Source organism: Misgurnus anguillicaudatus, chromosome 7 (genome assembly GCF_027580225.2).
Source record: "Misgurnus anguillicaudatus chromosome 7, ASM2758022v2, whole genome shotgun sequence".
NCBI classification, from domain to species: Eukaryota; Metazoa; Chordata; class Actinopteri; order Cypriniformes; family Cobitidae; genus Misgurnus; species Misgurnus anguillicaudatus.
Genome location: NC_073343.2, coordinates 20251077 through 20264349, shown reverse-complemented (window position 1 = coordinate 20264349; position 13273 = coordinate 20251077). Strand labels below are relative to the sequence as shown.

The 13273-nt window shown below is 39.0% G+C and overlaps 1 protein-coding gene across 1 annotated transcript; it reads left to right on the top strand.

The window, feature by feature from the left end:
• The first annotated feature begins 771 nt into the window (after window positions 1-771).
• Window positions 772-9943, top strand: LOC141365326 (uncharacterized). Its single transcript, XM_073869545.1, has 4 exons — window positions 772-1764; window positions 2751-2874; window positions 3266-3321; window positions 7111-9943. The coding sequence occupies exons 1-4, from the start codon at window positions 985-987 to the stop codon at window positions 7246-7248; spliced, it is 1098 nt and encodes a 365-aa protein (XP_073725646.1). The 5' UTR covers window positions 772-984; the 3' UTR covers window positions 7249-9943.
• Window positions 9944-13273: the final 3330 nt, after the last annotated feature.

Below are 13273 nucleotides of genomic sequence, written 5' to 3'. Positions count from 1 at the left end.
CCTTACCATGTTTGAAAGATTCGGTTGCTAACAGGAGTTAACTTACAGGCTGTGAGTCCAAAGCAGGAGGAATTATGATAATGTCGGTCTTGTCTACATCACCAATCCCAGGAAGTAACTCTTGCCTTCAATCCGTGTGTTTGTTGTACATTGAAATCATTTGCGCTTGACGCCTCTGTGAGAGTTCATTTAACACTGGACTTTTTGCTGTGTAATTGTCAAGATATTGAGAACTATTAGATTTTTTGTTTTGCCTTAAAATTCTATTTGAAAATTCTATAGGTTCCGAATTGTGATGAAATAGCAGGAACCCTGTACAAATTGTGTATAAAAAAATTAAAAAATGAGGATAAAAAATTAAACACCTAGCACATGTAACTTTTGAACAGCCCTGTTTGACTATCATCACAAATGTTTAATAATGTTGCCTAGTCTGTTGATAATTTATTTACAAAACTTTATAAATATAATGAATACAGTATAAAGTATTAATCTTGAAGACGTGGAGTCCAATTGGGCACACAAAGCAAATAATTGGATGAATAGGTCCATCTAGTGGCTTTTCTTTAAAAATGGATTTAGTTAGACCAGACTGAAATTAAAAATATTTTAATGTAAATGTGTATAGATATTACAGCAAACATTCATTTAAATAAAATATATTTTTTAAAATCAAAAGTGAGTCAGACAATTAGACTAATATTCTGGAAACACAATAATAAAACTACATTTCCCATCATCCTTACTGTAACGCGCTTTAACACAGTGTCGTAAATCACCCGCTCAGCTTTACGGCAGATAATAGGCCAGTGTGGAGTGTACTGAGTAATGGCAGGAACAGACACGAGATAGTCCACGAACTTTCTTTTATTTCTACAGTTATCGGATACCAGCAGCCGGACGGACGACTGTCTTTGCCGTCGTTAGCTGTGAGAGGCCGATTCCGACCCCGTTTCTCTCATCATATTAACTGTATGCAGTGGAATGGCTGAAGTGCCGCCTGGGCCTAACGCACTGCCTTCATCCCCGAGCGAGATCACATCACTGCCCGTGGACGGCTGCACCTTACTGGGGAACGATGGGGGACTGGACATCATCACCCCCGGCCCAGGACCATACCAGCACGCCAACGACCACAAGACGATCGTTAAATCCAACCAGAACAACATGCATCCCAACGCATCAGGCGCCCAGTTTCACTCAGCCCAGCTGAACGGAGTCCAGTGCAACCACACTCACCTCCAGAACCACGTCCAACACCGGGCGACCGACAATCAAACCGGCGCTTCTGATCATCATTTGGGCGGCACCGGTGAAACACAAGGCGATTATACGGAGAAAAACAATTGTTCGAGAAGTAAACGTTGTATCGATAAATCACAGAACCAGCCGCCGCCGAACAACGGGATAAATTGCACTGATGGTATGGCTATAACGGAGTGCGGTTCTTGTCAACCGGAGAGTGGTGTAAGTAGCAGGACTGGCTCTAAAGATCAGGGTCAAGTGGCGATGGACGGGGTCGAGCCAGGCCCGGGCCCGCACGGCGCTGGAGTAGAGCATGCGGCGGCCACTGACAGCTCTCCGGTCGCGGAGATGTCGAGACTCGCGCTGGAAGAACACGACGAGTCCATCAGATACGTGAGATACGAGTCTGAGCTACAGATGCCTGATATTATCCGCCTTATTACTAAAGACTTGTCTGAGCCCTACTCCATATACACCTATAGGTACTTTATTCACAACTGGCCTCAGCTCTGCTTTCTGGTATGTATCATGTCATTCTGTTATTTCTCGTCGTGCTGAAGAGATCAGCCATCTGTCGTGTTATCAAGGCACGTGCAGTATGCGTAGTCCTCTCGCAAAACGTACCACGATACATTAACGGCATCAGATGCTAATAGCATGGTGCTTTATTGTTATACCACAGTATTCAAAAATACGAGAACAATGTTATTACCATGTTGCGTTAATGTGTGTGTGTGGTAGTACCATAGTCTGACGAAACGTCGTGGTTTTATTGAATACATTTGAAATAATATAAGGGTTATTACTTTTAGTGAGCTAATTTTAACCAATCCCAACGTGATCGTAGTAAATGTGCAGAAACTGATGTATGACAACATTACTATATTTAATGAAACATGTTGATACTACTACTGTACATTTGTTGCCCCAAATGCCACCATGTTAACTTAAATATCATATTGCCAAAATTTTTGCCTGGTCAGTCATGTCTAATTTAAAAAGATTAGCCCTTATTAATGTGACAATTTCTTAACTAGTACTGAATGATGCCATGGTATTTCATGTATTCAAGTAACAATTATAAATTCACCCAAATAAACTATTAGGGAGATGGAAATGGTACCTTGGAATACAATTTGTTTGGACATTAAACATGGTAGTATGACTATGATGGTATTCTTGTGGGATATGTAAATACCATATTAAACCATCTGATACAATAATCAGTTATGATAGATTGTCATAGGGGCATTGAACTAACCATTGCAACGTGAAGCCATCTATGCTATCTGTGGCAGCCATGGTTATTCTTACTTGGTCTCATACCATAGTTCCACTTAATTTACCATATAAAGACTGTGATACATAAGTGTCTTTATAAGTCTGGCTGGTGTGATTATTTTAAATCAAGACTAGGATGGAGGATGTGTCACCTAATGCTTTTCAGCAAGTAAAATAAGCTTATTGCACTGTCATGTTGACTCTTTCCTTCTGGTGTGTCACAGGCCATGGTTGAAAAAGACTGTGTTGGTGCCATTGTATGTAAGCTAGACATGCATAAGAAGATGTTTCGTCGTGGATACATTGCCATGCTCGCCGTGGACTCCAAATTTCGCAGGAAAGGCATTGGCACGTAGGTGACCGCTAAAACACAGTAGCCAATGTCTCCAAATAGTAACAGGCATCATCTCATTATTTCAAATTTACATATGTTAATTTTTTTAATGGTTTTTACTTTTTTATTCAAAGCAGCATACAAATTAGAGCACATTTAACATTTTGTCACTTTATATTATGTATGTTTTTGGGAAAATGGGTATAAGCTTTACTGTCAGTTCATGTACAGTGCTGTCATTTACTGTCATATGTAACTAGAAGGTTTGCTTTTTACTTTGTTAGAAATCATTCCGCATCTGTTTTCTATTCCAACCACTGTATTAAATTGCATTATATACCATGATTTATTGATTATTTATTAAAAAAATTAAATGTTCAAAAGCTTTACTTTTGCTTTTGTTAGGCACAAACTTGGTAAAAAAGGCCATCTATGCCATGGTGGAAGGGGATTGCGATGAGGTGAGAGAGTAATCTAGCTATGACTTCATAAGACCTCATAACCCTCTTATGTTTGGAATGGAAAGATATTACCCTACTGCATACTTCTTGGTAGATGTCTTCGTTAACGTACGTACAAAAATTGATTATTGCGAAATATACAGTTATACTTTGCGAACATGTAATGTCAGTGCTATTTTCATGCCACGTTATCTAAAACGTAACATAATTATTCAGTCCTGATTTTCCTTATGGGTTTAGTAATAATACCTTAACTGTACTATGTTGTTATGTTTTGTCACTACCCAACATTTTTACTGCATTCTGAAATACGGTAATAGATAGAATGTAATTAATTTGTACACTGCAGATTCTAGCTGTGTCCTAATTCAAGGGCTGCGACCTTATAAGCATGCGACCTTAAAAGGTGAGTCTTTCAAGGTGGCAGCCTCATGCTGTGTTAAGACCAACTGCGTTTCAGGCATCAAAATCGCGTCTACCGCGCCTAGTTTGCAGCTTGAACAGTTTGAATGCATACACGCGTCTAGAGTGAAGTAGATGCGCAGAAAATCAAGTATTTGACGCACGTCAGAGGCAAAATCCGCTTCTTGTGGGAGGGGCAAGTGCTATGCGGTTGTCTGTTTGCAGGATGGCTGATGTTGATTGTGCATTTATTGGGAGAGTTACCGGTTTGTATTTGGACACCTTACTATAGACCAGTTCAAATGATGTAAACAACACTGGTCCAGAAACACTTCCTGTTACAGTTTGTGACAGTTATTTTTTTATTTCACATATATTATTATCTTTAAAATGTTTGTTTAACTTCATTTAATTCAGGTTTATATGTTCTGTTGGTTTATTTTATCCCAACGTTTATCTAGTGTTAAAAAACGGAAACAGGAAGTGCTTCTGGACCAGTGTTGTTTACATCTTTTAAAATGGTCTATGGGGGTAATAATAGCGCTGGTCTAAAAAAAAAAAGCCACGTGACTCAAAAGTGAAATGTGTATTTACTAGGGGTGTCACGATTCTCCAAATCCTCGATTCGATTACATTTTCGATTCTAAGGTCACGATTTGATTCGATTCTCGATATTTTTTTTCCCCTTTTTTTGAAAGATAAAAACGCTATGTCCATTATTATTTATTATTTATTTTTATTATTATTATTATAGTTTCACATTAACATGCACATTGCGTGCTTTTCCTCGCATGGGGGTTTGTGGGCTTCACTTTACGCAAAGAAAGCTTGTAGGATTCCTTCTTGCATGCACATGGACTTAGTGCGTGCGTCTTGGACGCCTAACATCTTAAATAAATCCAGCGCGTCATAAGCTGCTGCGCTTCTCTCTGTCTCACGTGCACGCGGTCTCGCATCTGTTCGAAGTCTGAACATAAACTAAAGTCGTATTCCTTAGATATTTGTTCAGTTTTTTTTGCGTTTCATGCGAGCTGAGGCAAACTATCCCTTTTGTTTAAAATATAACCCGCTGCATCTTGGCGCCTTTCTCAATCTCATGCACGTTGCCGATAGCTGTGCTCTGTCCGAAGTCAGATCACTGGGTAGTAATACTGTTTATGATATGCATTTCAAGGAGTTGTAGCAATACATCCCTCGTGTTTAAAATATAAATCTCTGAGTTTTTCCCCCGCTTGGCAAGCCGACTGGACGTGACATGGGGGTGTGGCAGCATCGACGATCCCATTTTTTAATTCGAAGTTTGAGGGTGTGACTTAATTTCAAACGATTACGATTTAAAATCGAAATCGTGACACCCTTAGTATTTACAACTTACCAGGTTGCCCAATGCCCTCACTGACACTCTTCCAAGCGAGGTCTTTTTTTTTCTGTCTCAATAGAAACAAGAACTTGTGTCGTATAGCACCGGGTGACTGCCTACGGAAAATATCAAGCCTTCATGCTGAATGAATGACTCTGGGCGGGGCTGCCGCCACAGCAGCAAGCAGGCTCCTATTTGGTTAACGCGGCGCGAAAATCCGGCAAAGTTCAAATTTTTCAACTCGGCCGTCAGTCGCAAATTTGCGTCAAACGCAAAATGCACAAAAAGCACCGTTCACGTGTACCACGCCATACGCTCAATTTGTGCCATTCACGCGAACTAGACACGCGCATAAGGTGGAATTGCGTGTACTGTGCCAAAAGCCTCATCTGCGCCGCAAGACACATTAGTCCCTTTCACACATACAGTCTATTATGTGGTAATTTACTGGTAAATTGCAGTTAACAGATCATGTGTGAACAGAACCTTTACGGTAAATCAGTGCTCCCAATTTACCAGTAAGACAGGTTGTAAGATTACCAGTAATTTACCGGTAAGCGTTATGTGTGAACGAAAATTATAGGATTACCGGCATTTAGAACGGACGACGTCAGACCGTGCTGACAGCTTCGGGCCAATCATAGCGCTTTAATACAGATGACGCGTTTACCCCCGCACTGTTTACGGACATTTTCCACACACATGCTGCTTGAAAGTTGAGCACACCTGAAGTTTACGTTCACATTTCTTCACAAAAGTTGTTTAAAACAGCTTACCGCCGAATTGCCGACGTCCTTAGCACGTCCTCTGTGAAGCCTAACGTGCAAACAGTAGTGTTGTTAAAAACGCATTTTCGGTTTGACGTCGTCTCATTCAATGTTGTTTGGTCATGAGCAACTTCGCGACTGTTTACCACAGACGTGAAAACAACAAAATGCGTACCGTGGATATGAACGACGTGGATTGTTTACAAATACAACACTGAGCTCGCCGCGTGCTACAGGTACTTCCGCTTTCTCAACGAATTTACCGGTATTTTGATACTGATGTGTGAATGATGTCTTACTGGTAAAATAACGGAACGCCAAAATGTTGAACAGCACATTTTTGTATTTACTGGTAAATTCATTCTGGTAAATTCATGGTAATTTACCAGAATTACTGTGTGGAAGAGGCTATTGACTTAACATTGAAATCACTCGTGCTTGACGCCTCTACCGCGGCTGGTGTAAACGCAGCATCAGAAGTTCGTAAAGAGAACTGAAATGAAACGGTCTAACCTTCGGAGGACCCATAATTGGTGTCACCTGCTGCACGCTCCCACCGTGCCTGTCAGCAGGACACAGCGGAGACGTATCTGACTTATTAAAATAAATATGAAATCAAAACATTTTTAATTTATTTTAGAAAGTATGACACGATGTAGATTAAACTATTCAACAGTATATCAGATTAATCAATCATAGAAATATACGCAACACAAAAAGAATAATTTTAACACAAAATGTAACTTATAATACTAAAACAGTGACAAGAAAAATGTTTTCTGATAAATACACACTTTTATTTAATAATGGTTTTAATTGTTTATTTTAGAATATCCAGCCGTAATATGCAGCCGTTGCAGGCGCGCAATGAATCTTGGGATAGCCTCGGCTGTTAAGTATACATTTGTTCTATCCCAAACAGCGTGGAGAAATAAGGACGCATTTTGAGGCTTCATTCTAAGCATCCTTTGATTTGGGACAGCCTTACTAGCATCAAGTCGCGCTGCCGCAATCGGTCTTAAAATACGTCCTTAGAAGGTCGCAGCCTTTGAATTGGGACACAGCTTTCGTCATAGGTTATTCATGTAATACATATAGAAAAATTTGCAATGTATTTCTAAAAAGGAAAATCTGGTAGTATTCCATTCCAAACACTGCCCATCATCTGTATTCCTTCACACTTGCTTTACAGTCTTTACAGTTAAGATTAAAATCTGCACTTTGCACCTAATGTTTGTGTGTGTTTGTATCCATCTTCAGGTTGTGCTGGAGACCGAGATCACCAACAAATCAGCCCTGAAGCTCTATGAGAATCTGGGCTTTGTCAGGGACAAGCGTCTGTTTAGATATTATTTAAACGGAGTGGACGCACTTCGGCTCAAACTCTGGCTTCGCTAAATCAAGCTAATGGGTTCCTTAAGTCTTTCTTCATCCCTCTGGCATCCTCTTCCTCAGCCCTAGCCCACCTACGGCTCAGATCATCTGCTTCCCCTGACAAGACACTCAACCTTTGCTGAGCCACGGAGGGGAAACTCTGAGGGACAATTCTACAAATCATAATAAAGTGTTTTACGAACGTTTTGTGCGAAACAAAGAGAGATTATTGCAAAAAAGAAAAACATGAATACAGAGAAAGTTGGGTACTAATATTACAGTGACAGTGAAAAGGAAAGTGTGGTGGATCTGCCATCAGGCGTCGATAGCCTTGCGTATTTGCGTCAGGCGTTGGAGACCGGGAAGAACGGTTCGACGGTGTCGGCGAAAACGAAAGCAAAGAATGCACCACACATCTGTTGTTTAATTTTTTATAAACAATCACAAACCAGGATGGAGATGCGTTTAAGCCGACTCAACGAGAACTACTCTCGAATCAATCTCTTTTTTTTTTGTTTTACTATTGTTTATCTTCTAAATGAGGGTGCACGGGAGCATTGCAGGTTGTGATTGTATTGGAGCCTGTTGCTTTGCATTGTTTTTTTGTGCATATGGGGGTCTGTGGTTTATTTTACGTGTTTATTTTATGTTTTGGAAAACACTGAGCAGAGCTCTGTCCACTTTAGAAGCTTGATCAAAGCGACGTGACTTCTACAAGTCAAACTAGCGAACGCAAATATGCGAACATGTTAACGGCGAAACCGTGTGGATGTTGTCTCTGCTCTTTTAAGGCAGTCAAATTAGTATGCCATGCTGAATTGTGTGGATATTTTTGTGTGTGTTTGGAGGCAATTGTTTAATTCAATTTATGCTACTTAGATGAAAAATTTGTCATCACCAACAGTAGCTGAACAAAAGTGAATTAACAGATCAGCCAATCGCCTCAAATTAAGTATTCCCAATTCATTTTCAGTCATTTTTACAACAGTGTTTATAATCCATAGCTAAGAATCTGGATGCATCACAACAGCCAGAGACCATAAACCGTTTTTTTAGTATTTGCATTGCTAATTGTTTTGCCCAAACTCATTTGTCGCAAGTACAGTTACTCACATTATGCTGACTTAAATCAAGACAAATAAACCTCAAACTGATGCACTTCTCATTTTTGCACTGATTTAAACGGGTGAAATTCCCTTTTGTGCCACTGCCTTAGTTAAACAGTAGGGGGCAGCATATAGATCTTACCAGCTCAGTTCTATAGTGCTAAATAGTAAACATGCTTATTGGATACAAGATACACGATTGGGCCTGGTTTATGAGACGTGAAAAGATTGAGGTCTATTGATCATTTGCAACACAACATTTTAAATTTAAAAATGTAAAATTTCTCTGTAAAGGGTGGAAAATGAAGGTGGTTCTAGATGTTTTTATTGGATTGTATTTAACAGTAGTGTGCTGTGGCAGGTTGTACCATCACTCACCCGCATTGTAAAGTATGTGTCTATGTCAAAGAAAATTATTAGTTTGTGTTTCCATTCATTGCCCATGGACCCCTTGTTGCTTTGCTGCTGGCTCATGAGTTCTTGGAAACCATTGCATTTGTTTTTTTTTCTGGTTTGAGTGGGAAACAGGTTTTTGATTTGCTTAATGTACATATGGACATTTGCTTTGTGTCGTTTTTGAATTATCATTGAAGTTTTCCCCCACAGAGCTGCTGTGCTCCATTGTTGATAAAAATGAACATGTTGCTATATAAATTGCATTCACCGGTTTTGCTGATGGATGATTGAGAGAAATTTATGCATCTTTGATTGTTTTCTGTTTTGTTTCGATTTAGTTTTTTTAGCCCAATTGTAGTACATCTTTCGCATCCCCACAGAAAACCCTGAACATGCCAGTTTGGCTCAGATGTTTGGTTTCTGTTCAGTTTGGTTTCTTTCTGTCCGTCTTTTAAGGACCCAGTGGTTGTTATAAACCACAGTATAATTTAGAGCCATTTAAATCCTTGTTTGTATTTCATTTATGGACTTCTGTAAATTGAAAGGCAAGCTTGATTTGCTACCATCTCAAATATTAGATGGCAGATGTAAGTTTAATGTTAAGTAAATTCGATTACAAATTTGTCACCAGATGCCAACCTAGACAGACTGTAGTGCTTTTTTGGCTACCAGTCATTTGCCATCCTTTGCTACCCATATGGGTTGATTGCTTCTTTTTTAAAATTGTAGTTGGCATGACTCTGATCATGGTTTTTGCACTGCCATTTTTTGACTTTGATGGGCTGCTTACAGTAATAAACCACAAAGGTCCATAAACATTATTACCGTAATGATCAGCTGGCAGGTTCTAGCTGGGTAAGATGACGTGGACGCTAATTTGACAGACTTCAGACTGCATCGGGGAATCATTCTATAAGGGGACTCATTTTGAATCTGCACTTGTGGCTAACTCTCTCACCATCTCAAAAGGTGAAATTTACGTTGTAGTTGGTGTTGCTCTTGTACTTTCAACTGATGATCTGGACAAGCGTGACCTGCACCTCAACTTGGATCCATTCTGTTGGGGAGAGGAGAAACTGTTTGCATGTTGATGACATTTTTCTCCACCCCTTCTTCTCCCACTTTCAAAATGTCTAGCGAAGTTTCTTTGTTTTCAAGTGGACAACAGACCTGGTTTAAAAATTATAAATAAATTATTTGATTTTTAAACAAAATAATTTGCTTGTTCTTGCGACTCATGATGTTTATTTGATTTTGATTTTGATTTCATTCAATACATAATGGGGCGGTTTCCCGGACCAGGATTAGCTTAATCCAGGACTAGGCCTTAGTTTAATTAGGAAATATAACTAGTTTTAACAAACATGCCTTACTAAAAACATTACCTGTCTGCATTTCGAGGTAAAACAAAGGGCACTGATGTATTTTAAGAAATGTCAGTGCAAGTTGTTTTCAGTTTGGAGAGCTCTTACAAGTGTTTAAGTCTAGGACTAGTCTAATCCCTGTCCGGGAAACCGCCCCAATACATTTAATAATACATATTCTATACAGTGCGCTGCTCTGTGTTTAGCACGATTGCCTCACAGCAAGAACGTACCCGGTTCGACCCTCGGCTGGGTCTCTCAGTAAGCGTGGGTTTACTCCAGGTTCTTCGGTTTTCTCCCACAGTCCAAAGTCAAAAAAATTTTAATTGCTCTTCCTCAAAATGTATAGATTAATTTGTGTATCGATTAACTGGTTCTTGCCTTGAATATAGCTATATATGCTGAATTGGCATTTGGAAAAATAAACAAATGAAGCTATACACAGTAAAAGTAATTCCAGTAAAAATAAATCGTTTTCACACAGTAGTTCAAATTGTTTTTTTTAACAGCACCGGTACTTCATTATTCAGGGCTATTCGTTTGTTTTCTGATTAATTTAAATCGGTGTTAAAATTCATTTTTGTTGTGAAGAGGAGACAGCTGTACTCAAGACCACTCCATGATTATTTTAACATGATAATTACATGAGACTGAATCACATGACACAAGAATATATTTTATTTGGTAGACTGTAGAAAGAGACCAACCTCAGGTTCTGCAAGCTGCAGTATGTATTATAGCACTTCATGTGTTCTTATTTAAAGGTGCAGTGTGTGGTTTTTGGAGGGATCTTTTGACAGAAATGCAAAATAATATACAAACCTATGTTATAAGGGGTGTATAAAGACCTTTCATAATGAACCGTTATGTGTTTATTACCTTAGAATGAGACCTTTTTATCTACATACACCAAGGGTCGTCTTACATGGAAGTCACCATTTTGTGCTGCCATTTTTATACAGAAGCCCTTAAAGGACAATTTTTTTACTACGTTGTCTCTGACGATGACATGTTTGTCTGGTGGCAGCTACCGTAGCTTCTCTGTGTTTCAAAAGCGAAGGGTGAGCCGTGGACTAATCCGTTGGTTGCAATTTGCAACCTCACAGGCCCGGATTGGCCATAGGGAGAACAGGGAGGATTCCCGGTGGGCCGGTCTGTTTTTTTGGCCACGAGGGCCGGTGTTGTCATGCCACCGGGATGACGCGTATTTGCGGGTGAGAGATGTTCCCCCCGCTTTATGCACAAGTTGATTGTGTCCCGAGTCCCGACCACTTATTGGAAGAATTCTTGCATTAGGGTTCATTGACATCTTAAACGCATGGGAAACGCAGGACGTGCCGCTGTCTTCTGGTTTTCAAAGCGCTTACTTGAACACGAGTTTTGTTTCAGACGCGTCTATATTGAGTGCACTTACCGGCCGCGCGTCTATATTTAAAATAAACTTGAGCGCGTCTTTTGAGTGCGCTTGCCGGCCGCACGTCTATATTTTAAATGAACTTGAGCGCGTCTTTTGAGTGCGCTTGCCGGTGTTGTGTCGAAGTCTGTTCCCCCTATGTTCCCCCTATTTTTCCCTTCAGTGTAGTGTTTTTATGGCGCTTTTATCACGTTGTATGTTTTATTATTTATATATTTAAAGTTTTAATGGCTACTGAGATGTATATGTGTGCATTTCTGTAATGTATCTGTATTGTTCTTAATGGTAAGTCAATTATTTTTACAGTATGAATCATATTATATGTATAATATTTATTTAATTATGTATGCAAACATTACATTTTTAAAACAATCAGTAAAGAAAAGAAAAAAGAAAAAGACAGGCTATATTTTAAAAGAAATACCCTAATAGAAAACTGTCAAATGTATGAAATATTTAATAAATTGTATTATAAAATATATATATATATTTAGTATAACCAATTCAAATCTTTAATCTTTCTAAATGTAACGTGATGAAAACGCTATAAAAGCACTACACTAAAGGGAAACATAGGGGGAACTGAGTTCGACACAACACCGGCCGCGCGTCTATTATATTTTAAATAAACTTGAGCGCCTATTTTGAGTGCGCTCGCCGGCCGCGCATCTATATTTAAAATAAACTTGAGCGCGTCTTTTGAGTGCGCTTGCCGGCCGCGCATCTATATTTAAAATAAACTTGAGCGCGTCTTTTGAGTGCGCTTGCCGGCCGCGCATCTATATTTTAAATGAACTTGAGCGCGTCTTTTGAGTGCGCTTGCCGGCCGCGCGTCTATTATATTTTAAATAAACTTGAGCGCGTCTTAATACAAACGGGCTGGCCTCTAAAAGGAAAAGAATTTACAAAACGTATTTTTTTATCCAAGTCATAGATGAATTGAATAGTCATTATTCATCGTTTATTGCAAGAGGAACAAAAATCTATTTGATGCAAAACTCATTAGTTTATTTGAAAAAAAAAAGTATATCCATGATGTTTTCTTTTTTTTAACACAATGTAGGCCTACATTATTTAGCAATAGACATGATCTAAGTACTAAAAAAGATACAGATTTTTTCCATTTGTTTCCAATGCATGCTTGATAAATCTTGCTTGTGTATTGTATATCAGGGGTTTCCAAACGTTATCAACCCAGCAGTTAATCTCAAGACTCACAATTTTTTAGAAATAGAAATATAGAGGAAAACACAAACACATTTGTTTCCTTTAGTTTTTGAATAAGTTTACTTTAGTAATATTATGGTCTTATGGTAGGGGTGCATGATTATGGCCAAAATTATAATTGTTTACTGCATTTGCACAGAATATGATTTGAAAAATACAGTGAATTGCAAGGCTGCAGAGAACAGTGCACTACTGCAGACTTATAGTACTGAGGGTTTAAAGATATTATTTTAATAGTCAGTCGTGAACTAAAGTGGGCCGGTCTAAGGCATGAAACTCCAGGGCTGAAAATGAGTCCCACTCCGGCCCTGCAACCTCACAACTAGATGCCGCTAAAATTTACACACTGCACCTTTAAAGGAGCCACATGATCTGTTGCATTTATTTGTTATATTCTTTAGTTGTGTTTCCGTAATTATCCATAGTGTGTATTGTTTGTCTTAAAATGGGCATCAGGTGGTTTTGTTCAATAAGTCTAACATTTCAGATTTTTACACTGAAGCTTCTAAAAGTTCCCACAAACTCAAGTAATGGTGCCAGAT

Coding starts and splice junctions, on each gene's coding strand:
- LOC141365326 (XM_073869545.1), top strand. CDS start 985: ATGGCTGAAGTGCCGCCTGGGCCTAACGCACTGCCTTCATCCCCGAGC. Junction 1,765..2,750: donor GGCCTCAGCTCTGCTTTCTG/GTATGTATCATG, acceptor GGTGTGTCACAG/GCCATGGTTGAAAAAGACTG. Junction 3,322..7,110: donor TGGAAGGGGATTGCGATGAG/GTGAGAGAGTAA, acceptor ATCCATCTTCAG/GTTGTGCTGGAGACCGAGAT.